We start from the raw sequence: 27,956 nt of genomic DNA, 5'->3' as shown, positions 1-27,956 counted from the left end.
TGAATAGAATCTCGATTGGTCGGCACAGCGTCGATATATGATTTCGATCTGTGCTTTTCACGGTAGCACATTGTCTGTTTGATAAAAAAATTTCCCATACGGGGAGACCTCTCTCTTCCAAGAAGTATGATTTATAAATAGTAACACAACTCTTATCGTCTCCCCTCTCTCGCCAACACTAGCGAGTTTATGTATTCGAGATAAAACGAGGGGACGGTATTCATGATATGCACCACTGCAATGTCTTCTGACATTACATCACGGAACCAATCGCTCATTGGTTGTAAACACTTACCGTCGCCCTCGGACATCCTCCGATATATAAACTCGGTACTCCATCGCAGCAGTCGGTTTGAAAAATCTCAAATGAGAAAAGACAATGACAACAGACCCTCTAGTTACTTTCAAAAGTTGAGCGTCATTACGGTAATTCAAATTTCTGTCGATTAGCTCCCTAAGATTACAGTACGCAAACTCTAAAATCCGCCTATGCGATGAAAGAGAAAGCACTGAACACCTGTAGGAGAACAACAGCTCACGACAGTAACATGCTTGAAAGAAACTGACGACCTGAATGTTATAAGACAACGCATTTTTTTTCCGTGAGCGGACGCAGACCTGATTTATCGGCATTTATCGGCCGAATACCTGAGTTAAAATTAACTGCCAAAGACCCGATTCAACAAGTGGAATCCCTTTTGTAACGGCCGAAGACCTGGATAAAATGAATTGAGCTGGGGAAGAGGGGGGGTACTTGTGCAAAAGGGGGCACGGGAATGTGTCACTGGTCAGGGTCCCAGGTAGGGTTGCAAAAACACCAAAATAGAAAAATCAGTCTCTTTGGGAATTGGAAAATTTGGGAAAAATATGTAAAATTTCGTGAACATTTTGGAATTCCAGTCTCGTTCAGGGTAACTTTTTGGCAGAATTTTTCAAAAAATGAGTCATGCGTAGGGTCCATTTTTCGTTTTTCGGACCTCAGCGGAACATCCCCGTCGGTCGGCAAGAGGGTAGTACCCCTCTGGGACTATATCTTGCTCCCTCTATAGTCTGTACACAGATCTGATATCTACAGCTAATTCAAAATTCATTGTACTATGAAACGATAAACGCATACACTCTGGTACAGAGTACGCTCAACCTTGTTCCCTGCGTTTTATCAGCTTTTTATGCTTACTGATAGCGCTAGATAATACCCTGGCATTATTCTCTGGCGTCAATCAGTAACGTAAATAAAGCCTGGGATACACGGGGACGAGGTTGAAGTACGCTTTCTAAGGCACATTGGAGTATAGAATATGAACAAGAGAATTCGAAATAACAGTATATTCATAGAAGGACTTGTTTTTTTTTGACTATATCAAAATCGTTATTTTTCACCTCCATCACTAATTGTAAGATAGCCATGAAACTTTTAAAGCTAGAAATACGTCATTTGCAGAGTAGTTTAAGATAAGATTGGTCCTTCCATTTTTGAAGTTTAGAGATGTTTAGCATTAATAGGCTTACTTCAATCATAGAGGTATAAAGAAAACAGGAGTTGAATGTGTCAGTAATTGGTCGTTAAAGTCTTTTGATTTCTTTTATAAAATGTATCAAAAGAAATTCTAAGCTCGCCCGATGAAATAAGACTTTTTAGTAGAACTCAAGTTTGCTCTGAACATTCTAATAATCAGTATTGAAGATTCCAGCCTTTTAATATACGAAAATTAGATAAAACTTCGTCCACGAAACAAATTTATGTTCCATTTCGCTATCCGTTCAATTTTGTTTTGAAAAGATATTTTCTCAAGCCAGAAAATGAAAAGTTCTTTATAAGCACACACGATTTCAGACTCAATTTGTAGACATAAAGTCGCTGGAGAATTTTGGAGGAAAGTATCAAGCAATAGAGTTCACCTGAAAGAAAACATTGATCGAAAAATCTTATCATTTGATGAAGGATTGCCAAGTTTACAGGCCTTTTTTTAGTCCAAATATTTTCTTACACTGATGTCAGAAACAATGAATCTCGTCTCATCTAATTTCTAAAGCTTAAATGAGCCAATAAGATTTAACCTATGGATAAAAGAGCTTATTAAAAATGCACGATATATGAGATTATGAGCATGCATACATCGTAACTTTTTTAATCGTAGGGCGAGCTTGGTTACAATAGCATACTTCTCCTGTCTTTCTTTATACCTCCATGCTTCAATATTGGTCTAAAGTTAGGAGTAGTAAATGATTCGATTTAGTCCCTCCAAGCAAAGATACAAAAAGTCATCTCAATTTTTTAGATGTTGCAGTTCAAATATGAACTTAAAACTTTTGATATGGGTGCTTTTAGGCCTTAAGATTGGGTTTAGCCGAAAAAATTCGGAAATTCAAGAGTATTTGATGATTTGAGGGGTCATTTTCGATTTCTTAGAAAATGACATTTTCTCCATTTAGCTTTATCTACTCTTATAATTTTGGGGGTTTTGCTTGCGGTTTGTCTTTTGAATACACTATAAAACATAAACTCTTCGAAATATAGTCAGGCTGCTGCTGGACCACTTTTGTAAAAACCTTAGTGTGAAGAATCTAAAACCTATTGAAACCTGTTATATATGATTAAAGGGGGTAAAAAAGTTTTACTGGCCATTAGGTTTTCCCAGATTTAGCCTAGACAAAGTTGCAAAGGATTGAAAGTGTGGGAAAATAATAAAATTGTTCTATAAATTAGACAATATGAGCCTGAAGATAAGGAGCCAGAAATTGATTACACATTTTCCGGTGTTTATTTCTGACTCGCACGCATATTGCTTGGTAGCTTTTCGATCAAACATCCAATTTGAATATTATTATTATTCGTTTATCATCCACTATATGATAAAAAAAATCAATATATATATTTTGGCCGAAATCCTGTGTAGGTTGAAAACTGAAGAACAGATCATGTATATGTGTATTGTGAAAGTATTCATTTACTCATATTGAGTTCTTTTTTACTCGTACATAATTATCAGAGAAGCAAAAATACAAAAGCCTTACGAGAGAGCGTCCCACTACAGTCCCACCTGAGCGTCCCACTACCGTCCCACCTTAGCGTCCCACTACCGTCCCACCTTAGCGTCCCACTACCGTCCCACCTTAGCGTCCCACTACCGTCCCACCTTAGCGTCCCACTATCGTCCCACCTTAGCGTCCCACTACCGTCCCACCTTAGCGTCCCACTACCGTCCCACTTTAGCGTCCCACTACCGTCCCACTTTAGCGTCCCACTACCGTCCCACCTTAGCGTCCCACTACCGTCCCACTTTAGCGTCCCACCTTAGCGTCCCACTACCGTCCCACCTTAGCGTCCCACCTGAGCGTCCCACCGTCCCACGTCCCACTTCTCCAGTATGCCGTGCGTGTTCACAAAATTTTGAAAATTGTATTTTAAGCTCTCCCTCTTTTTTCTTTGTCATTACGATTAATTTATACGTTGTAACTACCTTTTGTAATAAGCCTGTGTGATGGAGAACGTTCTTATATTTTAGCGATAACACACACAAACTTTTCTACTCAATCGCATGTTCAAACTGGATACTTTAATTAGGGACACCCTGTATATAATTGGAATACCAAAGTATATTCTATTTATTCAAACTTCTTTTTTTGGCTATGTTTGTCAAACCTGATAAAAATGATACACGCAGTTATAAAATGAATAATTCCCAAGGGAGTTAAAAAATAAGTAGGATATTTATAACATAAGAAACTTGTCCCGAATGCAAAGAGCCGCATCATGGAGCCAAATGTTGAACGAAGGCCGTCAATTAAACAAGAATTCTCCGATGACACAGTGTTGAAGAGAAGGACCTTACCAGATGATTGTATGTGAAAATACATCCAAGCCTTGATGAACAGGTGAGACAGTAAATAAATGGTTTGCATCTTGTAAGAAGAAATGTCCAAAAAGTAAGGCAGTAGTAAATTGGCAAAACTAAATATTGTCAAAGTTAATGCTGTTGCGTAACAAAAATAACTTTTACGAAGTCCTTGGAAAACTTTGTATTTGATGAGCACTGTTATGATGATGTAGATGAGGGTTGAAGCAATGATATTTAGTCGTGATAAAGAGGCAACATTCCAATGGAATTGGGATAACGCGTACATAACTATCAGAGACATCATGGTATTGATTGCGTATCTCATTATACCATAAGATAGACATAATGTTACGATATCTACATTGACCAGTTGTTTCCAATGCATTACCAAGCCACTTTTTGTTCCAGTGCTAATGACGTCTTCTGATTTTGTGGTGTCTGCTAGATCATGTTGTTTTCCAGTACTTTCAACTCTGGGGTCGTCGATATGGTGAGAAAACTTTGCCTTGATTTCTTCTAATTCTTTCGATGTATTACTCAGACAAAACCACATTGCAATGTACAGGAACATCGATATGATGGTAATGAAAATATGAACTGCATTGTATTTATCGATTTTCCAGGAGCCAATTTGGAAATCAATTAGCGTGAAAAGGATTGGTGCACCAGGGCCAATATTAAATCCAATGGAATAACAGATTTCATTCCAACCCAAAACATTGATGAGATCTTTGTCATTGTAACATCGCCTAAACTCACCTGGAGGAAATAAATGTCTCATTTTTACTTTCAGTCCTTTCAGTGCAAAAGAAGACGAATGATTTAGCAAAACGATTTCATTTGTTGAAGTTTCGGGCAAATTCTATTTTCAAGATCCAAACACCTCTTTATCACAGACCAAAGAAGGGGTGCAGGGTATGTGCGGGGGGGGGGAGGTTGAGGGTCAGTTTTTTACCTTCCTATATAAGCCTCACAAAAAATAAAGTCTCTCTAAAGGCCCGGGGGGGGCACTGGGTTTGCGGACTGACGGTATGTGCGGGCCAAAAATTAGCTTTTAAAATTGCACCCTTACAGTGCAGCAAAAATCTGTGAAAATCATACCCTTAGAGTGCATTTCCCCCCAAATTTTCGATCCCTTTCGTGCAAAAAATGATCAAAATTCTAGCATTTTTGGTCAAAATATCTAGATTTTTCAAGAATTTTCTGAAATTTCTACCCTTACAGTGCATCTCTAGTTTTTCCGACCCTTACAGTGCATTTTAAACATATTGGAAAAGGTACCCTTAGGACCCGCACATACCCGTCGGTCCTTTTGCCCAGCTGCCCCCCCCCCGGGTCTAAAGGTCAGGATTTCACCTTACGTTTAGGTCTCACTGAGAGTAAATTATTTTTTAAAGATTAGGAAATTTTTCTCTACTGGTCAATTTTATAAACTTACCTCCGAATGCAACTTGTAGAGACTCGTTTAAACCACATAGAAAACGCCCGATGAAAATGCAAATAACACTAAAAGGTATGGCGTAGATCAAATTCCCAAATATGGTGGCCCATAGATTCACAAAAACCACAAGCCTCAAATTGCGAGTGCGGTCGGTGTATCGTCCAAAGAAAAGACCACCGGTCATTTGCCCGACAGCATTCATCATTTCCGCTATACTGAAAAACATTCTTGTTTCATCGGGATTGAGATGGAATCGATCCTGCAGATAAAATAACATTACAACTGTAACAGCACTCGTTTCCAGGCCATCCAGGAATAGTAGGAAGTATGAGAAAAAAGCATTCCTGTTTCGACGTTTTATCCATTCTTTATATTCTGTACTGCTTTCCATAACCTTCTTCTTCTAATAATTATATTTTCAATTCTGGAAACTCGAAGTAAAGAAATTAGGTGCGTTTTGTATTTCCATTCTCAGCCTGCAAAACCGATCGTAAACTAACGTTTTCTTTACACAATGATAGCTTGTTATAAATACGTGATTTATCTATAATCCGGTCAGTTATTTTTTACAATCTGTAAACTATTTTAACAGTGATAAAAAAAGTTTTGTACTCAAGAAAATTTTTATGGGATTTTTATGGTTTTAACATTTTTTTGTTTTTTAAACCAATAAGAGAGCAGCGTGATCAGTAGAGGTTCGTGGTATTTTTATTAAGAAAGTTTTACTATACTTTTTTATTACCCTTATCCTTTTATTGGATCAGGTAAGGTTTCCGTGAGAGCTGGTTGAATTCTTTATCAGTTTTCGAGCCAGATAAAGAATTCGCCCAACGATGATTTTACTGACCAGATTTATTGAAAAAAGGCACTTAAAACTGTTAAAGAATTCTCCCAAGACTGTTTAACAATTGACCCAAGACTGTTAAAGAATCTGCCTTTCTGATAAAGCATCTGCCCCCAACCTGATAAAGAATGTACTCCCCTCCAGATAAAGAATCTGCCCATCTGTTCAACGATCTGCCCTCCACCAGATTAAGAATTGACCCAAGACTGTTTAACAATTGACCCAAGACTGTTTAACGATTCACTAAAGACTGTTTAGCGATTCACCCAAGACTGTTTAACGATTGACCCGAAACTGTTTAACGATTGACCCAAGACTGTTTAAAGATTGACCCAAGACGGTTTAACGATTCACCCAAGACTGTTTAATAATTGACCCAAGACTGTTTAACGATTCACACCCAAAATACTGTTTAACGATTCACCCGAAACTGTTTAACGATTCATCAGAAACTGTTTAACGATTGAGCCAAGACTGTTTAACGATTCACCCGAAACTGTTTAACGATTGACCCAAGACTGTTTAACGATTAACCCAAGACTGTTAAACGATTCACCCAAGACTGTTTAACGATTGACCCAAGACTGTTTAACGATTCACCTGAAACTGTTTAACGATTCAACCAAGACTGTTTAAAGATTGACCCAAGACTGTTTAACGATTGACCCAAGACTGCTTAACGATTCACCTGAAACTGTTTAACGATTGACCCGAAACTGTTTAACGATTGACCCGAAACTGTTTAACGATTCAACCAAGACTGTTTAACGATTCAACCAAGACTGTTTAACGATTCACCCAAGACTGTTTAACGATTCACCCAAGACTGTTTAACAATTCACCCAGGACTGTTTAACGATTCACCCAAGACTGCTTAACAATTGACCCAAGACTGTTTAACGATTCACCTGAAACTGTGTAACGATTCAACCAAGACTGTAGAGTATCTCGTTACTGAAAATCTCATGCCAACGGATAAAAAATGGCGAAATTAGCGGATTTAAACAATAGAAAAAAGTTAACTCTGAGTTCAAGAATCTCCCCTAAATCAGTTTAACAATGTCCCCTTAACTCGGTTTAACAATGCCCTCTTGACTCAGTTTAACAATGTCCCCCAATGTCCAATGTTAAGGAAATAACCTTTCTAAGGTTCAAAACCACAAGTAAATATCATTTACCCCGTGTATACCTAAAATCTATTCGGAGCTCTGACAATGTTAACCCTTTAAAATCGGAAGACCTGTTTAGTTTATGTGTCCAGAATAATCCAAAATACCAACCATAGACTTTTGGTGATAACTCCTGACCGCTTAATTTAAAGGGGCATATACTGCATGCTTTTAGAAAGAGAATAAAAATAGTCTTCTAATGGTACCAAAACGATTGTCTAACTCTCAAGCTACAAGTATTTAGGCCACTTTGAAGTTTTATGGTTATTTCAATAAGAAGATGGACAAAGATGTTCAACTTTCAACTTTTTTTTCACATGTTGAAAAAGTACTATAAAAATATATATACAAGGGAATAAACAAAATAGCTGGAGCAACATCAAAATCATGTTTGGGGGTAGTCGATATTAATACAAGCGATGATGTTGTCGAATGGCTGGTCAAGTCCGTACCAATCTCTGTAATAAAACAAGACAGTCAATAGTTAACAGTTAATTTATTTAAATTATTTTTGGATAAAATAAAGGCTTTGTATTAGCTTAAGTAACTCCGTCTCATATTGGGCACATATTTCATATTGGTTCTAGGAAAATTGCCCCCGAGAAAATTGCCCCCGGAAAACTGCCCCCGGAAAATTGCCCCCCGGAAAATTGCCCCCTAGGAAAACTCCCCCCTAGGAAAACTGCCCCCGAGAAAATTGCCCCCCAGAAAATTGCCCCCTAGGAAAATTGCCCCCCGGAAAATTGCCCCCCCCGCCATATTTTTTTCCACTTTTTTATAAAATCCAATGAAACTTCAAATGGCCATTGTAGCTGTAAAATTAAGTAGTTTTGAATTACTCTTAGGGTACCTAGTAAACGGGGGTCAGCGGGGTGGATTGGAAAAAAGGCTAAAACAGCATAATCCGTACAAAAAAGTAGTTTCAGATTCCGAAAAATTGATAAGCGGAGGAGGGGTTGGATCAACAATGTCCTGGGTAGAAAATTTTCGAAAAATAGATTATTTTGGTGGGAACTTTTTTTGGGGAATACTGTAATTAATTTTTTAACTGTGGTTGGAATTAATTTTAGCGAATGACAGCGCAAATCTGTTCTATTTCATCTTATTTTGAGCAACTTTGTTGAATTTCAGGGGTTATTTAGCCAAGAAAACTGAAATTTTAATTTTGGTGGGAACTTATTTTGGCGAGTTAGTAAAAATTAGTTCCTTAGCTTAAGATAGCACGGATAGGGCGCTTAGGGTTAAGAAATTGGGAAAAAAAATTTTGAAAGTGATTTTATTACTCGACTATCTTTCTCCACCTCATACAAAACTTGTAAAAGTCGTTTTTGAGGCGTCTTTTTTCTTAAAGAAAAAACTAAAAACTAAAACATGCAAAGCAGATCAATGGTCAGCGTGAGGAATATAGTAAGAATGAAGTTATCCATTCCATATGACCAAGAAATTTTGTAAAACCATAAAGAAAATACTTGAATAGCGAAAGAAATACAGTATAAAACACATTGAAATTGACTATCGTTAAACAGAGAAAACGCTTTCTCTGTATTCCATGGTTAAACCACATTATTCCTTATAAAAAGCGTCAACTTAATGAAAATTACGGCTGCAACCTGCAACCGTTGGACCAAAATATAGCCCCAAAATATTCTAGATCTCTTAATCCGTTAAGACGCGATCACGTAAAATTGCGTAATCCAAAATCTCCCAAATGTTGAAAATTGAGTTAGATTTAGTTTCGAAAAATGGAAAAATAGGGGGCAATTTTCCGGGGGGCAATTTTCCTAGGGGGCAATTTTCTGGGGGGCAATTTTCTGAGGGGCAATTTTCCTAGGGGGCAATTTTCCGGGGGGCCGTTTTCCGGGGGGCAATTTTCTGGGGGGCAGTTTTCCGGGGGGCAGTTTTCTGGGGGGCAATTTTCCTGACACCTTCATATTAGACCAGAGTCGGCATATTGTCTTTTTTTGCTGAGATAAACAAATATTTTGAATTTTCTTGGTTTTCGATCGAAAATTGCTACACATCTGTGTCTATTCAATACAAAATAGCTTGTAATTTAAAAAAGCTGAGTTAGCAAACGAAAACTTTACATAACAAAACAAAATCATTTCTAAAAACTATTAAATTTTTAGTTACCTCCACATGAACTCGTCCATGTAACTTTGAAGATCAACACGCCTGATCCCTTTCATAGCCTTGATTTTCAATTTGAAGCGGTTCCAATATGACTATATATTCTAAAAATATAAGAAGTTTCTAACGAAATAATCTTAACTTGATATTTTTTTTAATACTTTGATTGTCTGATTTAAATAAAGTTATAGCTCCAAAAAGCTGGCCCGTTTTGCCCAATTTTAGCCATTTTTGCCATTTTATCTCTAGCTTGTTGGTCTGTAACTTTTGATCCGTTTAGAAAGATATGAGAAATTTGAAGACATATTTCAAATTCTAAAGAGTAGTAATTATCGCTTACCTGCGTGTGAGCCCCTGTTTGAGGATCTACAAAGTGGTACGTATGGTTAACCGTGTCATGGCCAATGCAATTTGGAACGAATTGTGGGAGATTGATGTATGCCCTCCATTCGTCGCTATGGATAGTGCTGTTGGCATTTAGGACACGATTGATCACCCCAGTCAAAACAGCGCGATTCCTCCTTGGGACAATTTCCATATATCCTTGGCAGGTACAAACCTCGTATCGGCCAAGCTAAAAACCCATACCGGAGCTTGGGCAACGCGTCCTACTCCACCCTAAAAATAAAAATAATACTTGTTTAAAGACTCTCAAAGCGCACACTATTTTATAAGAACGGATAAATTTTGGTCGAGACTCGGCGCTGTTCTTGACTTTTCGAGACTTTAAGAAATCTTCTTAAATTTTCAAATCATCGAGAATAATAAAATTCCAAACAACGTTTTTTAGACATGAATGTTCTAAACTTTGTTCTGATATAAAATTGTTGGATATCCAAATCTTCTGATATCCTTAAAATTTTAAAATTTTATGAACTACACGGGTGTTAAAAAAAACGGAAAACTTTTTGATGTTTTTTTTAAAGAACATTTGTCGTTTTTCTTCATAACTTTTGAACGAATAAAGCAAATTCAAAATATGACACCTCAAAATTTAAGTTAGCCTAACAAATTAAGTCGATAGCATTTGTAATTTTTTCGCAACTTTTCAAACTTGTTCCGTTTTTTTAACACCCGGTACCTTACAGCTCAAAATCAATTGATCAAATTATACCCTTCGTCTGTGATGAAATTTTCGCGGGAACTAATTTTCACAGTCGAAAAAAATATCCGAAAAATTGCATTTCGCGGGTTTTAATTTTCGCGGTTTTGCCCTTTTTTGGACAAATTTCTTTCATTTTCCTAGGGATTTTTCAAATTTTTTGATAAAATTGGAAAAAATTGTATTTCGCAGGAATTAATTTTCGCAGTTTTTAACTCTCGCGATTTTGACGAAAAACCGCGAAAAACGCTAAACCATCAAATCAATTTTTTTCTCCAAAGTGCAATTTACATAATTTACAAAAATCGAAAATGTCCTTTGTTTTTCCAAAAAGCTATTAAAGGTTTTGTTTTTGAATAAGAGTGATATCGTTTGCTTACTCATCAATCAATCAATAGTTCACAAGCCTTTTCACATTGGTTTGACACGGATGTGGAGCAAGATTGGTCAGAAAAAGGAAAACTTATTTTTGCTGATATCAGCACAATATAACAATAGCAAGACACTGTCACGATATGAAACATGTGTCTGATTTAAAACGGAAACACTTATGTAAAAATAAAACCTTAAACTGACAAAGGCTTTAGAAAAATTTCCCTTAGTTTAAAAGGCTTATCTTATCCTAAATATTCCATAAATTACGGTTAAACCATAGTATAAGAAAGCCGCGGCTTTCTTATGGTTAAACGATTATTTGACATATAGAAAATAAATTTCTGAAAATGTGTCAATTTTTGTGACACATTACTGCCAGAAATGTCATCATGCTGACGGTTGTGATTTTTTTAGATGTCAAAGATTATTTCATTTCGGAGCTAAATTTAAGTTAGGAATATATTGGACCAAAAGTCGAGAAAAAGAGAATTGCGACAAAAGTTTGGCATTCAAGCATCACAGAAAAATATTTCCCAGATCTTCACTACTGTAATCTTTGCATTAAGTTATTTTGAAGAGATTTTAATGGCAAACAGTAGATTTTAAAGGAAAAACTTTTTAAGAAATATTTTTTTTAGCAGGAATAAATTTTCACGACAGAATTTTTCGCGGACGAAACAACTTTCGTAAATGTCGTAAAAGTAATGAAATTCTAAATTCATTTTTTAGTAAGTTAACAGTGATAAGCTTGTAACCCAAGTTGCGAGAAATGAATCAAATATTGTGTAAATAAAGCTATTAGATATCGTTTACACTAAAATTTCATATTACACTATATTTTGTTACATAAAAGAATGTATATATACCAACATTAACACAGAGAGTTGTTAAGGCAATGCGTTTTTGTTTTGAGCAAAATGGCGGACACAGACCAACAGGTAAAAGAACATTTTTCATTCATAATATATTAGGCGAAAATAAAAAAATGCAGTGTTTCCGGAATGCGGGTGAAGGAAAAAAGCTTTCATGCGGCCGCCGGAAAAATTTTTTTGTTGCTATTTTTGATAACTTAAGAACAAAACTTGATTTACAAGCGGGAATATCTAACCAAACGACGTTTGATAGCTTGAACGGTCAACTTTATTTTCTTTATAATGAACCATATAGATGAACCCATAGTCTGCGGCCGGGTCAGAAAATTTTTTATTTTCACCCGGCCGGTTTCCGGAAACACTACATTTTTTTATTTTCGCCTTATGTAAAATTAAGCTTGAATCAATCATTTTTACATGCACTGTCGCTGAAATTCCATAAGGTGGATCCTGGCGGGTGCACCATGGTCACTAGCTGATCAAAGTTACGGCGGTATCTTTCAGTGAAAATATTGAGAGAATATTTGCTTAACAGACTGTAGTTAATTGAACAAAATTGTCACTTGATGACCTTGGTGAATCTAATCTCAGGCCCATATGTAAAAAGATCAAAATTTCAATCTCAAAATTTCTAGCGAAAAAGTCCCAAAAAGGGTAACAAATTTAACAAAACTTTGGAGTTTCCCTCAATTTCAGTCCCCTTTAAGGGTCTGGTTTAGTCCCCAGGTCCAAATTCAAAAATAAGGGTGGCATATAAACTCGACATCCCTCAAACATATCACCCCCCGGATGAAAACATTCGACTTTTGTCATAAATAATTATCGTAATTTTGAAAATAAATGAAACTTAATTTAGAATAATTGCTTTTTAATTATCCATATTATAACTACAAATACGTAGATGACAAAATAGTAGACATAAACATTTATAAACAAAAACACAGCCACTTGGCAACGGTAGTAAAATTTAGAAAAAGTGAAAATTTGTTCAATAAACTTGTGGTGATTAAAAAGGTTAAGGTTGGAGATGACTTTACTCCTAAATATTTGAGAGAAGAATAATTTACAACTTTTTCAGGCAGGTAAGGTATTGTGATTTTTTATTTTGAAAAAACTGTTTTGAATTTTTAAGATCAGACAATCGATCCAAACGAACTGAATTTTGAATAAATATATTACCCAAATCTTGTTCCATAGGGCGAGACCAATTTGATTAGTTGTTTTACGGGCCCGACCGACACTGAAATTCCAAAGATCAAAATAAAAATAAAATGAATTTTGGTAGTACGCTTTTATTTTCATTTCTTTAAAGACTCCCAAATTTTTTTATTTAAACTAAAATTTGGTAGTTTTTCGAAGGTTTTGAGATTTTTATGTTCAATTTTTCATTATATCTATGAATTCGAGCTTTTTGTGTATTTTTATTTTCTATTTCGCATTTTTGTCGAGATGTAGTAGTTTTTGCTCCCTTTTTAGGAGATTTTTTAGGTAAATTTCTACTTTTATTTTTATTTTTTCACCGACCGACCAACCCTCTATTTTTGGTAGCTTGGCCCGTAAAACAACAAATTAAATTGACCTCGCCTAATAAAGGAATCAATCAAAGCAGCTAATCCATATATTAAATCCACATATTAAATATTTTTGTGAAAACTTTGGTGATTTCGATTTTAAATAAGTATTTCAAATTTATTTTCTTTTGATCAAATGTTACATTCCTCTAAATATATCGAGAACGGCTGAAAAAGAGTGAATTTAAGCGAAGTACTACTGCACTATAAAATATGAGATAATTTTAAATTGAAAATATTTGCAATGGTAAAGCAATCATTTCATCTATTTTCAGAACAGAAAGTCATACATTTAAAAATCAACATTTTGTTCGATGTTCTCGTTTCAAAGTAATAAATCTTTTTCGATAGTTTTTACTTGAACGTTGTTTGCCACCATACATTGGACATGAAATCTACTCTTGTGTGCTTAATTGTAGGGGGGTGGAATAGGCAAGGGGTGGGTACTCCAGATAAAAATCAACATAATTAAGTGCTATTGACCTGATTTTGCTAAAAATCCCTAGAAAAATGAAGGTTTTTGGCCAATTTTGGCACTTTGTAGCATTAAGGCCATAAAATGGGGGGGGGGTACTAAAAAATGCAAGATCCCCCCCCCCCCCCTACAATCAAGCACACAAGAGTACAACTTTTTTTTTGGTTTTAGTCTTTGGCATCATCAGACACCAGCTCCTCATCGACCTCATCATCAGTGAGTGAACCACCACGCAACGATATGACCGTCATTGGATCTTCCTACCACTATTCATTCGGGGTACCCATCCATACTGGTCCTGACTCCATTAGGCCGTACCGACGCACACGACTCGACGCCACATACACGGGGTTCTCTAAATCACAAACAAATGTTGGTTCCTTAGATACAGGTCACGTGACACATGATTCCCCGATTAACCCGTTTCCTAGAAGACGCTCCGATCGGGTTGGTGGTATCGGATGGGGATTGAGTAAGCCGGGCGCCTATGATGCGGGACTGTTAAAAAGCGGACATCAGATTCAACGAAAACACTTCCGTGACCAGAAAGAGAATGAGTTATCTCGGAGGCCACCTTTTCCTTAATTATGGACCTAAATTGGTTTATGTGGCACGTATGTAAGTCCGTGATGAACACCTACTCAGCTGCAGTTGGAGATTTTTTTTGAGGAAATAATTCAAGACTTTGGGCTAAAGGCTTTACTGTGGAGTGTGGAGAAATTTTGTACTTAGATGATTGATAAAGGCCTTTTCATAAATTACGTCACTTGCCTCGTATTCATACAATTACCATGGTGATCATATCCCTTGAGACAATAAATGATTTCTGAATAGGAAGTGGTTTTAATAAAATCCGCTGGAAGTTAATCTAACCTTGGCAATAACTTCAAAACGAGGCAAGTGATGTTCTTGACGTAATTTATGAAAAGGTCTAATATTGATAGAGGTAGAATGTATTTGTATTTTTTGTGTATTAAAGATTATATTTCTACAGCAAATGCATGCAACTCGACAATTATTCCCGTATAAAAAGTGGACCAAAAATTGTTCCCGTTTGAAAAAATATCCGGAATTTCAACTCATCCTCTTGTTACTGCTCAATAAGTTCCCGTTTTCGATTAAACTGAAATCGCCTTCAAACTTCCTGAAAAAACTCTAATAATTGTTTACTGAGCTAATTTCATGGTGAAGATTTCAAGTCACCTTCTCTCATCCAATTTGAAGTATAAAAAGGTATTTACAAAAAATCTTCCAACTACTAGATGTACTCCCGTGGTTGATGAAAACTAATTCGAATTCCCCTTAAAAATAAAGTTAGAGAGCATCAGCAATACCATCTTCCTAAGGGCCTTTGAAGCGCAAGTTAAACCGGCGTTTGCGACGACGGGAACCGTGTAGTTTAGCTCTAATACAAAAGTTCATTCAACTTTCATACAAAGGTTACAAAGAGGGTCTTCTAAGGCAGGATGTACACTTTTACTCAGCAATAAGGTATCTTTTACATGGAGTACAAATGTTCTAGTGGTGGTACCTACTAATTTCCTAGGAAAAAAGTACTGTGGAGTTTTTATACTGGGGAGTACTTACTTTAAACGGATTAAATTTCGCGAGATTAAATTTCGCGAATTTCGCGAATTTCTGAATTTTTCTGAAAAATCTATAAAAATCGCTCAAAAATACACTCTATTCCACCATCAAACACTCTACCAGCATCCTGATACATCACAAATGACGTCCAACCGACAAAGAAACACACCTAACCTGCTTTGTACCGGCAACGCATGTGCAGATGACAAGAATGAGGACACCCTGGCATGTTCAAAATGCAACAGACTAGTTCACTATCTATGTTCGAGGCTACCAGCGTATATGATAACTGCTTTTAACGACGACCGAAGAATACATTGTAACTTTGTATGTCAGAACTGTGTGTCGGTGTCAAAGGATTTGCTGGCCTTGATCCCTAGATCTCAACCTTCTTTAAAAACAGCGGCAGAGCTATCGAAACTGAAAGAAACAATCAAAGAAAACGAGAATACGATAAAGAAACTAAAGACAAATGAACATCATCTACTCGAAATCGTAGAAAACACAAAAAGAAGAGCTTTCACAACTAAAGAAGAAGTTATCAGATGATCCAGCCTTCCATACTGTAGAATATGTCGAGAATAAGCTCGAAAAGAAGTTAGAAGACTTTCGCACCGAAATACTGTCCACCATTAAGGAGGAGCACAAAAAATCGTACGCTGCAGTCGCTTCTGCTGGAACATCTGCTCCCTCAAATGACAACATAAAAACTGCAGTCAAACAAGTACATGAAGAGGAAGCAGCGGAGGAGAAGATAAATCTAGACGATCGAATAACATTATAATCCATGGTGTCAAAGAATCGACAGAGGATCCTAACAAGGAGGATGAGGATTGGGTGAAAGAACTTATCGAAAATCTTCGTGTGAAAATCAACACCAAACATATGATGAGACTCGGATCTAAAGCTGACGACAAGAGTAGACCAATACTTGTTACCTTTAAGAGCGAAAAAGAAAAAGAAAGCCTATTTGGAAATCTACATGTCTTGAAAGGGAATGCCAAATACAAAGGTGTCAGCATTTGTGAAGATCTAACCCCCACTCAAAGGAAGGACTTCAAAGACCTTCTGCAGGAAGCCAAGGAAAGAAATCAAAGTGAAACAGATGAAGTCTGGCGAGTCCGTGGGTCATCAAAAAACGGCTTCCGCCTCAAGAGGGTAAAGACCAACGGCCCAAATCAACAATAAATTCAACAAAAGAAAAACAAAAAACAAAAAAAACCGTAAAAGAAGTAAGAAGCAAAACCAAAAACATACCAAAAAATCAAAGGACACAACAAGCTAATATCACATCTACCAACAATATTAAAGTTCAAAAAGACATAAGAATTCTCTATGCTAACGCCGATCAATTTACATCTGGAAAATTAATTGAATTACAAACCCATGTACAGAAAGAAAAACCTCATCTGATTGCAATATGTGAAGTGAAAACGAAAGTAGGCCAGCTGAAACATCTACACGAATACGAATTTGGGGAGTACACGCTCGTTAATCAAACAAATGTTGACACTAACAAGGGACGTGGTATCATCATATTATCGCATAACTCCATCAAGCATTTAATTGTCAGGTCTTCAACAGTTGAATTTGAAGAAGCTTGCACTATCGAAGTTCGTCTTGCAGATAAAGATCTGTTGGTGTTTGCTTGTCTTTATCGTAGCCCAACAAAAACCAGATCGTCTGACGAAAACAATGCCAAGCTGAATTCTCTTGTCAAGTCCATCTCCCTGGACAAGAAGTACTCTCATAAAATCCTCATTGGTGATTTTAACTATCCGACAATCAATTGGGAGAATTGGACCACACCCCATAACGAGGAGAGTAAGGAAGAACAATTTCTGGATGCGGTGCGTGATTCTTTCTTACACCAACATGTCGATGAGCCGACAAGATGCCGTGGATCTGATGATCCGTCGACCATCGATTTAATCTTTACAGATGAAAAGAATCAAGTTCGTGATCTACAGTACCTAAGCCCGCTTGGAAGAAGCGACCATAATGTTCTAGCTTTCAACTTCACAGCTTACACTGAGCGCAAATCAAACTCAAAACGTTATGCGTATAACCTGGGAGACTACGCCACCATGAAACAAGAAGCTAGTGTATGGTCTAGAGAGTTTCTTGAAGGCATAGATCAAATGCCAATAGGGGAAACTTGGAATTTATTCAAAAGTAAGCTGTTGGAGCTTAGGAATCTTTATGTGCCATTGAAAGAAATTGATCGTCAGAGTTGGAGAAGAAAAGGATCGATACCAATAGGAAGAGACCTACAGATAGAAGTAAGTGAAAAACGACGACTACACAGGAAATGGGCTAGATCGGTTTGCCCCATTGAAAAAAGACGCAACCGTCAAATCTACATAACAACAAGAAACAGAGTGAATCGCATGATGACAAGAGCTCGTCGAAACTACGAACAAAACATTTGCAACAAAGCCAAGTCCAATCCGAAAGTTTTCTGGTCACACGTGCGAAGTAAGATGAAATCTGCTAGCGGAGTTTCCTCTCTTCTAGAAACACCAAAAGATAAATCATCCCTGCGGCACGAAGATAATGAAAAGGCGAATATTCTCCAAAAACAGTTCTGCAGTGTTTTCACTAATGAACCAGAAGGTGAAGTCCCTGATTTTCCAAGCAGGACCGAGGAAATTATTGACGATATCGTCATAACCAAGGAAATGCTATCTAAGAAAATTAAGGAGCTTGATACCAATAAATCACTCGGTCCCGATGAAATCCACCCGAAAATGCTAAAAGAGCTTGTAGACGAGATCGCAGAACCTCTTTCCCGTATAATGAACAAGACCTTGACTGAAGGAGAATTACCTGAGGATTGGAAACTTGCCCACGTTACTCCTATTTACAAAAACAAAGGTGCTCATAATCTAGCAGTCAACTATAGACCAGTGAGTCTAACATCAGTAGTTTGTAAACTAATGGAGTCAATCTTAAGAGAGCATATCACAAGATACCTTACAAACCTAAAGTTGCTATCCAAAAAGCAATACGGCTTCATCAGCAGACGTTCTACTGTCACTCAACTACTGATGTATATAGACAAATGCTGTGAAAGTATGTCGGAAGGTAAAGTCGTCGACTGCATATATTTCGATTTCGCGAAAGCGTTTGATACCGTGCCCCATCGCCGACTTTGCAAAAAGTTAGAAGGATATGGAATCACCGGAACAACCAAAAATTGGATAACATCTTTTCTCAAGGGACGAAAGCAACTAGTGAAAGTGAACCAATCTCACTCAAAGCTAGACGATGTAATCAGCGGTATACCACAAGGAAGTGTATTAGGACCTCTACTTTTTGTGCTGTATATAAACGATCTTCCTGACAAAGTTGTTTCCGACCTATTACTTTTTGCAGATGACACGAAGATATTCAAAGAGGTCAATTCCATCAATGATTCTCTTGTCATTCAGAAGGATGTAGACACATTGAATGAATGGTCTAAAGATTGGCTCTTAAAGTTCCATCCCGATAAATGTCATGTTTTAACACTTGGCAAACTAGCTAACATAAAGCACGCACATCCTTATTCTCTCGCTGGTAATCAACTGGAGCATGTTTTCGAGGAGAAAGACTTGGGAGTTTTGGTGGATGCTGAGCTGATGTTTGAAGAACATATAGCCAAACAGGTAAACAAAGCGAATTCGACACTTGGTATTATCAGAAGGGGGTTTGATAATCTTACTCCAAAGACCATAACGACACTATACTCCGCCTTTGTGAGGCCGCACCTTGAGTACGCGCAGTCAGTCTGGTCACCCAAACTACGCAAACATGTGAACATGCTCGAGGGAGTCCAAAGACGAGCTTCAAAACTTATCCCAATATATCGACACCTCCCGTACAGTGAAAGGCTAAAAAGGCTTGGATTACCAACCCTCGAATTTCGGAGACAGTTTTGTGATATGGTGCAGGTCTATAAACATCTTTCCTTTTACGACAAAGATACTATACCTTCAAAACTAATCAGCCGTGCACGTCCTAAACGAAGACATTCCAAAGAGCTTTTACCAAACTTTGCTAATGACGGCTTCAATGGACCCCAAACTAAATCGTTTTACTATAGATGTGTGCCAACGTGGAATAAACTACCAAGAGAAGTTGTATCCGCACAATCGATTAAGTCGTTTAAAGAGAAACTGAATGATGCATGGAAAAACCACCCACAAAAATTTGTTACAAGAGGAATGTGAAAGAAGATCGGTTAGAGGCCCATCGTGAGCCTAGCTTGTAAATCTGTATAATAATAATAATAAAAAAAAAATCGCGAAATTTTCTGGATTTAATTTCGCGAGTCAGAGTTTTGAAATATTTCGCGTGGATTTAATTTCGCGAATAAGCCAGAAAACAGCTGAAAATAAACATCTTTTGACATAAATGGAGACTTGGAACTAGTTTCTCCGCCAAAAATACAATTTTAAAAGTTTTGTGGTGGATTTAATTTCGCGAATCAGGAATCTCACGCGTGTTCGCGAGTTTTAATTTCGCGAAAATGGCAAATTCGCGAAATCGCGAAATTTAATCTCGCGAAAATTAATCCGATTAAAGTATTTTCTGTTACACCGACATCAACATCAAGATCATAGATAGTAAGCACACGAAACAATCGAGCCAAGGGCACGAATCAGACACGTGTTTTTAAGTATACTGTCGGTATATCATATTTCAAGAGTATATGAAAAATACAAATGGGAGTTTAGAATTTTTTTTCGTTTTTTTTCGGTGATGATTGGTCGTTTTCGATTATTGGAATCGTCTTGTGAAATGTGTATTGATGAATAAGTTGTCTTCCCGGCGAGTTGATGGTGGTGAAAGATTTTCTTTGATGTGTGGATGCTCGAAAGATGAAGCACAGTCTCCATCAAATCCTGCACCGACCAGCGATCTTTCCATTTTCCTCTTTCCATCGTTCTTTGGCAAACGAATGGGTCTCAAAGACTTCGGAAGCTTCCGTTTCAACTTGGAGAGATCTTTTGCCGCATCGTTCATTTCATTTTCAATGAGCTTCTTTTTGTCTTTATTAGGGAAAGCTTCCTTTTTCAACGATTTAACTTCTGTCTTTAGGAATTTTAGGAGAGACTTTTTGTTCTCAATTTCCTTTTGCAGAACTAAGATATTTTCTTCGGAGAGATTGTCTTGCAAGCTTTGATTTGTTTTGGCTGCTTTTGAAGTGATCTTTTCTTCTTTGACTGCTTGTTTATTGTTGGGGTAAGCAGCAGGCTCTTTGCACGGGATAAATGAGCGGATTTGGTTTGATCCATCATCGATAGTGTAGTGACCATTTCTAGCGGTAACAATGTCAAGATTGGAATTTCGAAATGCACTATTTGGGTTAACTGGGCTGACATGCAATTGTGGTATAATTTGACAGTTAGGAGAGTCCATCCTTTGAGCAAAGGATTGATGAGGTGTATTATTTGTGGTGAAGAATTGTTCTTCAATAGCTTTTACTTCTTCTCCGTGCTGGTGGAAAGGGAAAGAGATTGGAAGAGGTTCTTGTGAGAGATCTTCCATTTCAATGTAATTGTCATATTTCATCTCTTCTCTGTGATCTTGTTCAATATGGTCTGCAGTGACAGGCTCCTCCGAAAGATCTTCCATTTCAATATCATTGGGGTAAGTCGAATCGATCATGAATCGGCTCCCGAAGGATTCGAATCGATCCCATCGTTCCTTAGATGCGAATGGAATATTATCTTCACTTCGATTGAAGTAGTCCACTGCTTGTTGGAAAGTTTGTGGACCGTTATCTGAAGCCGTGAACAGAGAAGGGACATTTGATGTCTTTTGGATGTCTTGCGGCGGCGAGCGGAATGTGTCTTGCGGTGGCGAGTTGAATGGGTTGTTCGGTGGCGAGTTGAATTGGTTGTTTGGTGGCGAGTTGAATTGGTTGTTTGGTGGCGAGTTGAATGGGTTATTTGGTGGCGATTTGAATGGGTTATTTGGTGGCGATTTGAATTGGTTGTTCGGTGGCGAGTTGAATTGGTTGTTTGGTGGCGAGTTGAATTGGTTGTTCGGTGGCGAGTTGAATTGGTTGTTTGGTGGCGAGTTGAATTGGTTGTTTGGTGGCGAGTTGAATGGGTTATTTGGTGGCGATTTGAATTGGTTGTTCGGTGGCGAGTTGAATTGGTTGTTTGGTGGCGAGTTGAATGGTTTGTTTGGTGGCGAGTTGAATGGGTTGTTTGGTGGCGAGTCGAATTGATTGTTCGGTGGAGGGAATGGGTTTCCATTCATTACAATGTTGTATTCGTGTTGAATACGCTCAATCATTACTCTCTTTTTTTCCGCTGTTATAAATGGATTGTTTTCCACCTTAGCACGTTCTTGTTGGAGTTGAAGATATCTTTGGTACAAAGAATGGAATTGTTCTGCAGACATTTCCTCCTCGTCAACTTCCATAGGCTCGACCTAAAGAAGAGAAAGGAAGTATTCGTCATTATTTGCTCAGAGATATTACAGTGTTTTAGGGAAAGACGATGAATACAATGTACTTGGTCACTCACGACAAAGTACAATGAACCTAGAGATTTTTAGAAGAATTTGGCGTACAAAGATACAGATTGAAATTTTGATGATTAAGGAACCTGTAATAGTTGTAGATAACTTAGGGGAACTGTTGTTAAAACTATAACTATATAGCTGTTGGCAGTGCGTATGCTGAGCTTGTTACAACTACCTCCTGTCAACCATTAACCCGAACTGTGGAATACTTGTATGCTTATCTGGTGTCTAAGATTGCGTATAATGAAAAGTGTAGAGATTGTTGTCAGACGATGATCGTCTACGACTTTAACATGATAAAATCTAATGAGCCACATACCTCATTATGTTCATGGTGGTCGATATCCATTGGTTCTTCTTCACACTCGTTTTTTACTTGTTGTTTACCATAGCTCTCGCTTCTAATTGGTTGTTTACCATAGGTTTCGCATCTCATTGACTGTTCACTCAAGTCCTCGCTTACCATTGGCTGTTCACTCAAGTCCTCGCTTTCCATTGGCTGTTCACTGGAGTTCTCGCTTTCCATTGGCTGTTCACTGGAGTTTTTGCTTTCCATTGGCTGTTCACTGAAGTTTTTGCTTGCCATTGGCTGTTCACTGGAGTTCTCGCTTGCCATTGGTTGTTTACTGGAGTTCTCGCTTGCCATTGGCTGTTCACTGGAGTTCTCGCTTGCCATTGGCTGTTCACTGGAGTTTTTGCTTGCCATTGGCTGTCCAATATTATCAATAGCTTGATTTTGTTGTTGCAATTTGGCAAACTATAAAAAAATAGAAATCTCACAATTCTTTCATCGAATCAAACCTGAATATGACCAGTCTTTTTTGTCGGACGATAGGCAAAAACACCGGAGATGAATTTCAAAATCTAAATACTTATTAATTTCTCATAGCGAAAGTATTACGATAGTCTTTCTATGTATGTATGTATGTATCGAGAAAATTTTTGGGGCGCAAATTATGGCGTGGGCGTTTGACTGCGGGCGTACTACGGCCAATATTCTAAAAGTGGACTCACTCACAAAGATAAAAAGTGATAAAAAACAGGGCTTTTCTTAATAAATAAAATATGCTAGTGCAAGAAGTGTAACCAAGCCTTTGTAAACATTTATCGTGAGAACTTTTTAATGGCTGCTTGATTGCACATGTTTTTGAAACTTGCTGCTGCTGTATAAATTTTTATCATGTTTTCTGGTCTTTTGTAGAGTTTTTAAAGAGGTTTAATATTCACAGTATGTTTGTGTATGTTTGTGTAGTTAGTGAATGCACCAATAAATCAATTGATCATGCTCGGTAAGTAGTACAAAAAGAGTTAATTTTCTACAGCAACAACATTATTATACCCTCTCTTCTCTTCTTCACCAAAACTACAAACAGCACAGGTATGATTTTTTTTTCCTTTTTCACCAGATAGTTATATGTTAATATAGTGAAACCAGTTGTGACAAACAGTCAGTTTTACTTTTAGCAAGTATTTTTAAGAAATGGGCCATTCCAGAAAATTTTTGTTACCCCCCGTTCAGACGACGTGCATTTTTTAATTTTTTCTAGCCTTGGAAATAATTTTTCTTTTCCAGTGGTGGTCGGAAATTCCGATAAAAATCTATGTACTTTTGCAAAATCCATTGGAACTTCCACTCTTTTTTGCCTTTTTTAATTTGATTGCCTTGGAAATTCATACATTTTCTTCTCTCACCTTGGAAATTTCGAATTTTTGTGAAAACTTTTGCCCTCTGAAATCCTGTGTCGTCCGCCCCCAGCAATCATTTTTGTATTATCGAAACTACATTGTCATTGTACTGTGATTTACGGTGGGTACGGTGGGGTGTATAGCAGATTTCAAATAGACCTTTTTTCAAAGAGGCCACCCTGTTGAATAATTATGTAGTGCAGCAGAAAAACAATGATAAAACCATCCATAATTATTACAATATGCATGATACAGTAATTATGCATGGCTCTATCATTGTTTTTATGGCTGGACTACATAATTATTCAACAGGACGTCCTCTTTGAAAAAAGGTCTATTAACCTATTTTCACCGCCGTACAAAGTATATTTTAGATTCAGCCCCACCGTACACCACTGCAAAATGTACAGCGGTCCCTCGTTAATGATAACAGTTTTTTATCCGATGAAGTTTGATTGGTGTTCGATGAGTTAATTTAGTAAAAGTTTCAGCTTTTTCTCCCTGATGGGATAAGATATTGGTTCGCTCTTTAAGCTTTAGCGTGGGCGTGTGCTAAATAAGCCGTCGGAAGGTAAAAAGAATGGAAACAAGGTAATAAATCAAACTAATCAAGCTTCAATCAAACTTCACCGATCTTGATACACCTTTTGCTAATTAGGATTTTCATTTTGAATCATGGTACTGTTGTTTGTATAAGGTTCCCATTTCTGCACTAAGAATCTTGTTACTTTTCTGAAATCTTTCCCCTATATTTTTTTCACGGGATAAACGGCAAAACCCAATGGAGGGTTTGTTTAATGGGATGCCATTTAAAGCAGTTATAATGGAGTCAAAGTTTAATCTCAAGGAGTATTATTTCATTAAAGCTTAAAGTTGGCTAGTTTTTACCCTGCCATTTTTTAGTCCAGAAGCTGGAGCTCAACTACTCAACTGCCTTTTGCCTTTAATGGGCTCTTCCAGAAAATGTCTGTACATGGGGGTGGAGGATATAGTGCCTGGGGGGGGGTAGTGAAAAATCTACAAGATTTGCCTTGTTTTGAGGGGGGGGGGGGGGTAAACTTGCTCTCGATAGGGTCAACTGATGCTTGTCCGGGGCGGGGGGGGGGGTTAGACCTGCTGTCCGGGGGATCAAAAGTCACAATGTCCAGGGGGGGGGGTAAATTTCCAAAAAATGTTATATCCTTCACCCCCCCATATTCAATTTTTTTCTGGAAAAGTCAAATGATTTTGATGGTGGTGGGCCATCATTCATATCAGAAAGTAGTATACAACAGATTTTTCTGACTAGCCATTTTTCTCAGTTTTAGATAAATTCTACTGTTTATAGAAAGAAGTTGAATAAAAGTTTTTATCACAAGTTCCTTCAAAGCACAAAATGAGGTTTCTGGCAGTTTCTTCTTCATTTTCAAAAAAATTTAAAATTATTTTTCTCAAGTGTATATTGGTAGTTCTCTGAATTGAAAGATTTTGTTTACGCTTTATAGATTGGAATTCTTTAGTCGCATTTTTTAAGGAATCTTTTTTTTAATGGATTAATATTTTTCATAAAAAAAAAACAGGGTATCTATGAAGTCGTCTTGTTTTTCAAAGACCCCAATTTGGTGCTACAAATGTAGCGGGAAATAAAGCCCAAGTTAAATGACGGTTTAAACCTTTCAAAATCATAAACTACGCCGGAGCCGTGTGAGTCCTACAAACTGCCACTGTGAACTTTCTTAAGTTAAAACTATATCTATGTTCGAAAGCCCCATACTTTAATGAATCGGAAACTAATTATAGCCAAACAAACCTTTTCCTGTTCAGCGTGGAAGTCGTAATGGATTACTGCTTTGCCAGATGCTTTCTGTGGACGAGAAATATCTCGAAGCATCATTTGCATCAGTTGCAATCCACGTTTGATGGTTCGTGTGGTGTAAAGACCACGTTTCTGTGATCTCTTGCAAAACAACTTATAACGTCGTCTTGCAAGAAAAAGTTTCTTGCGGCGGTTGATGTGTTGTTGAACGGTGGCTTTTCTTTCACTGATTCGTACGCCGCCAACACGCAAAGGTGCTTTGAAGAACTTGCGCTTCTTTGTTGCGGAGACTAGAGATTTGTCTTCCGGACCATTGGTTAAGCGCAACCTTCTTTTACGATTTTTGGAGTGATTTATATTCATTATTAACAATTATACTTTGCTATTATACTTTATATAACAATCAAAATCAGGACATACAAAAAGCTGTATGCACTGACCAGGGTTTAAATCCAAAACTGAATCTCTTTAAAATGTTTTTGAAAATGTGAACAGGATATTTTTATTTGACGTCACTTCTTTTTTTGTTTTTAACGTCATTAACGTCCCGTAATTATCAAATCTCTCGTCCGCCTTTACGTTCCGATCCATGCGCGCTGGAAGATTTAGGGAATTTTACATTTTTCTGATTTTTGATATCTTTTGATGACTGATAATACATGGGTTTTGAATTGAATCTTCATTTTATTCTGTGCGAAAATAGAAACCAACAGGGTCGATCGAATAGCAATTTATTTTCTCCATTTGGTTTGTGACTACAAACTTCTAGACTCATTGGGCCCAAAATTGACGACTTCTATCCCTTTCTAAGCCATTTGTTACAATCGTAATTTTAAGTGGATTTTTGAAACCCAAAGAATTCATCACACGCAAGGTACGTATACTTTGAAAGAATTTACATGGTTTTTTTTAATAAGTATAACGCTTGCAAGCATATGAAGGCTCAGATTTGCAGAATTCCTACGCATAACATAAGCATATATGTCAGTCTGGAATATTTTTCAAGTTGAGATTTTTTATCTGTTTAAAAAAGGTTTGGTCGAGGTCAAGTAAAAAAAGACATTCCACGGCTACCTACATTCCATTGCTCCCAAAATCTGAACAAATTTTTACAAAATTTCTGAAATTTCACTAAAAACTTGGCTCGGGGTGAATCAAAGGCATGATTCATAAGCATATAATAAGCATAAGCTATGCCTGGATGCTTTAAGAACTTAAGCATACACGAGCCTGACCAAGGGGCATACATACACTTGCTTATAAAAAAAACAAGTGATACTTTTATGGACCTACCTGGTTATGCATTTAACACATATAATTGATATCTACGTGACGTGACCTAAACAATCATTCAGAACACAAATAGTGACGATCGTTTGTTTCTTATAAAAAAACGTTTAGAAACCAAAATTTCATACTCTTGAAATATTCTTTCATATTCAAGACTTTCTGAGCAAAAAAACATCTATCTCATAAAAAAATTGAGTAATTTGACTAAGAACATTGATGTAGGCTTATTAATAGTGATTCTTATAGATAAACATGCGTTTTTTGAGCCAAAAATTTTTTTTGCAAAAATCTGCTTGAGCCATCTTTTACTTATGATGGTATCCTACTTTCATGCAAAAAATCAGAAAAAAATTAACGATCCAATTTTTCACAAAGTCCAAAAAACCTGTTTTTAGCCGTTTTTTGGCCCAAATTTGCCCAAAAACATTTTTTTCAAAAATCGGGCTCCGTCACATTCAAGGGTTTATAGTTATGCATCTTTGTGCAAAAAATCATAAAGAATGAAAGCGCCAATCTCGAGAAAAGCTAATACCTAAGTAATTGATAATTTGCTTATAAAAAAATAATGAATTTGGCCAGTTTTTCTATAAAAACACGCCAAGCAACCGAAATTTCCTGTCTAAACACACATATTCTTCAAAAGTAAGCCCTCATGAGCAAAAAAAATTAATGATCCATTTTTTCACAAAGTCCAAAAAACCCGTTTTTTAGCCGTTTTTTGGCCCAAATTGGTCCAAAAAAACTTTTTTTCGAAAATCGGGCTCCGTCACATTTTGGCCACTACCATTTTGCACCTTTGTACCAAAAATCAAAAGATTCCTATGATTCAATCCCGAGAAAAGTTGGTAACAGACGAACGGACGGGACGAACTAACGAACGAACGAACACAGGTTCATTTATAGGACCTCCACCCCACCGGGGTAGGTCCAACATGTATATCTTTCAAAAGCTTATAACTACGTAATATAAAAGTCTGTTCGGTTCTGAAAATTTTATTTTGACTTTTTCTATACACCGTCATTGGCCATTTATAAAACTTAAGGGAGAAACCATTGATATTTTCAAATCTTCCATTTCATAGGTGACGGTATTTTCACAAGGACCATCCGCTAACCACGATTTCGATGTTAAATGCGAGGTTTGTATACTTTATTATTATATCTCACTTAAAAGGGTGATGCAAAAGCTAATTTGGTTGATCTACGTGCTCTATGAACAAAAAATAGTCAGAATTTATCTTATTTGTTGGGTAAAATT

General features: G+C 37.1%; 3 protein-coding genes and 1 long non-coding RNA gene across 4 annotated transcripts in view; all 4 read right to left on the bottom strand.

The window, feature by feature from the left end:
- Positions 1 to 3,581: 3,581 nt before the first annotated feature.
- On the bottom strand, positions 3,582 to 5,803 carry LOC136810031 (uncharacterized). Its single transcript, XM_067066600.1, has 2 exons — positions 5,278 to 5,803; positions 3,582 to 4,598 (listed from the first exon to the last, which is right to left on the bottom strand). The coding sequence occupies exons 1-2, from the start codon at positions 5,669 to 5,671 to the stop codon at positions 3,607 to 3,609; spliced, it is 1,386 nt and encodes a 461-aa protein (XP_066922701.1). The 5' UTR covers positions 5,672 to 5,803; the 3' UTR covers positions 3,582 to 3,606.
- A 1,783-nt stretch (positions 5,804 to 7,586) lies between these two features.
- Positions 7,587 to 10,157, bottom strand: LOC136810070 (uncharacterized). Its single transcript, XR_010847056.1, has 3 exons — positions 9,764 to 10,157; positions 9,427 to 9,527; positions 7,587 to 7,751 (listed from the first exon to the last, which is right to left on the bottom strand). It is a non-coding gene; the product is annotated as an uncharacterized lncRNA (long non-coding RNA).
- A 3,938-nt stretch (positions 10,158 to 14,095) lies between these two features.
- Positions 14,096 to 27,956, bottom strand: part of LOC136810030 (DNA excision repair protein ERCC-8-like) — a 61,715-nt gene continuing 47,854 nt past the window's right edge. The window contains exon 11 of the mRNA XM_067066599.1: positions 14,096 to 14,173. The gene's annotated coding sequence lies outside the window, so the exon portion shown is untranslated. The remainder of the gene's footprint in view (positions 14,174 to 27,956) is intronic.
- On the bottom strand, positions 20,068 to 25,826 carry LOC136810069 (heat shock protein DDB_G0288861-like). The gene is made up of 3 exons (XM_067066637.1): positions 25,403 to 25,826; positions 22,247 to 22,684; positions 20,068 to 21,834 (listed from the first exon to the last, which is right to left on the bottom strand). The coding sequence occupies exons 1-3, from the start codon at positions 25,769 to 25,771 to the stop codon at positions 20,170 to 20,172; spliced, it is 2,472 nt and encodes an 823-aa protein (XP_066922738.1). The 5' UTR covers positions 25,772 to 25,826; the 3' UTR covers positions 20,068 to 20,169.

The sequence above is a fragment of the Clytia hemisphaerica genome, unplaced genomic scaffold, assembly GCF_902728285.1.
Source record: "Clytia hemisphaerica strain Z4C2 unplaced genomic scaffold, Clytia hemisphaerica genome assembly, whole genome shotgun sequence".
In the NCBI taxonomy this organism is placed as follows: domain Eukaryota; kingdom Metazoa; phylum Cnidaria; class Hydrozoa; order Leptothecata; family Clytiidae; genus Clytia; species Clytia hemisphaerica.
Note: the sequence above shows the minus strand (reverse complement) of the source record. Positions and strands in the feature narration are given on the sequence as shown.

Excerpts from the sequence above, each read along its gene's own strand:
- LOC136810031 (XM_067066600.1), bottom strand. The coding sequence starts at position 5,671 with ATGGAAAGCAGTACAGAATATAAAGAATGGATAAAACGTCGAAACAGG. Across the intron at positions 4,599-5,277 it reads TCTACAAGTTGCATTCGGAG|GTGAGTTTAGGCGATGTTAC; the intron begins GTAAGTTTATAA and ends TATTTCCTCCAG.
- LOC136810069 (XM_067066637.1), bottom strand. The coding sequence starts at position 25,771 with ATGAATATAAATCACTCCAAAAATCGTAAAAGAAGGTTGCGCTTAACC. Across the intron at positions 22,685-25,402 it reads TCCACGCTGAACAGGAAAAG|TTTGCCAAATTGCAACAACA; the intron begins GTTTGTTTGGCT and ends ATTTTTTTATAG. Across the intron at positions 21,835-22,246 it reads ACCACCATGAACATAATGAG|GTCGAGCCTATGGAAGTTGA; the intron begins GTATGTGGCTCA and ends TCTCTTCTTTAG.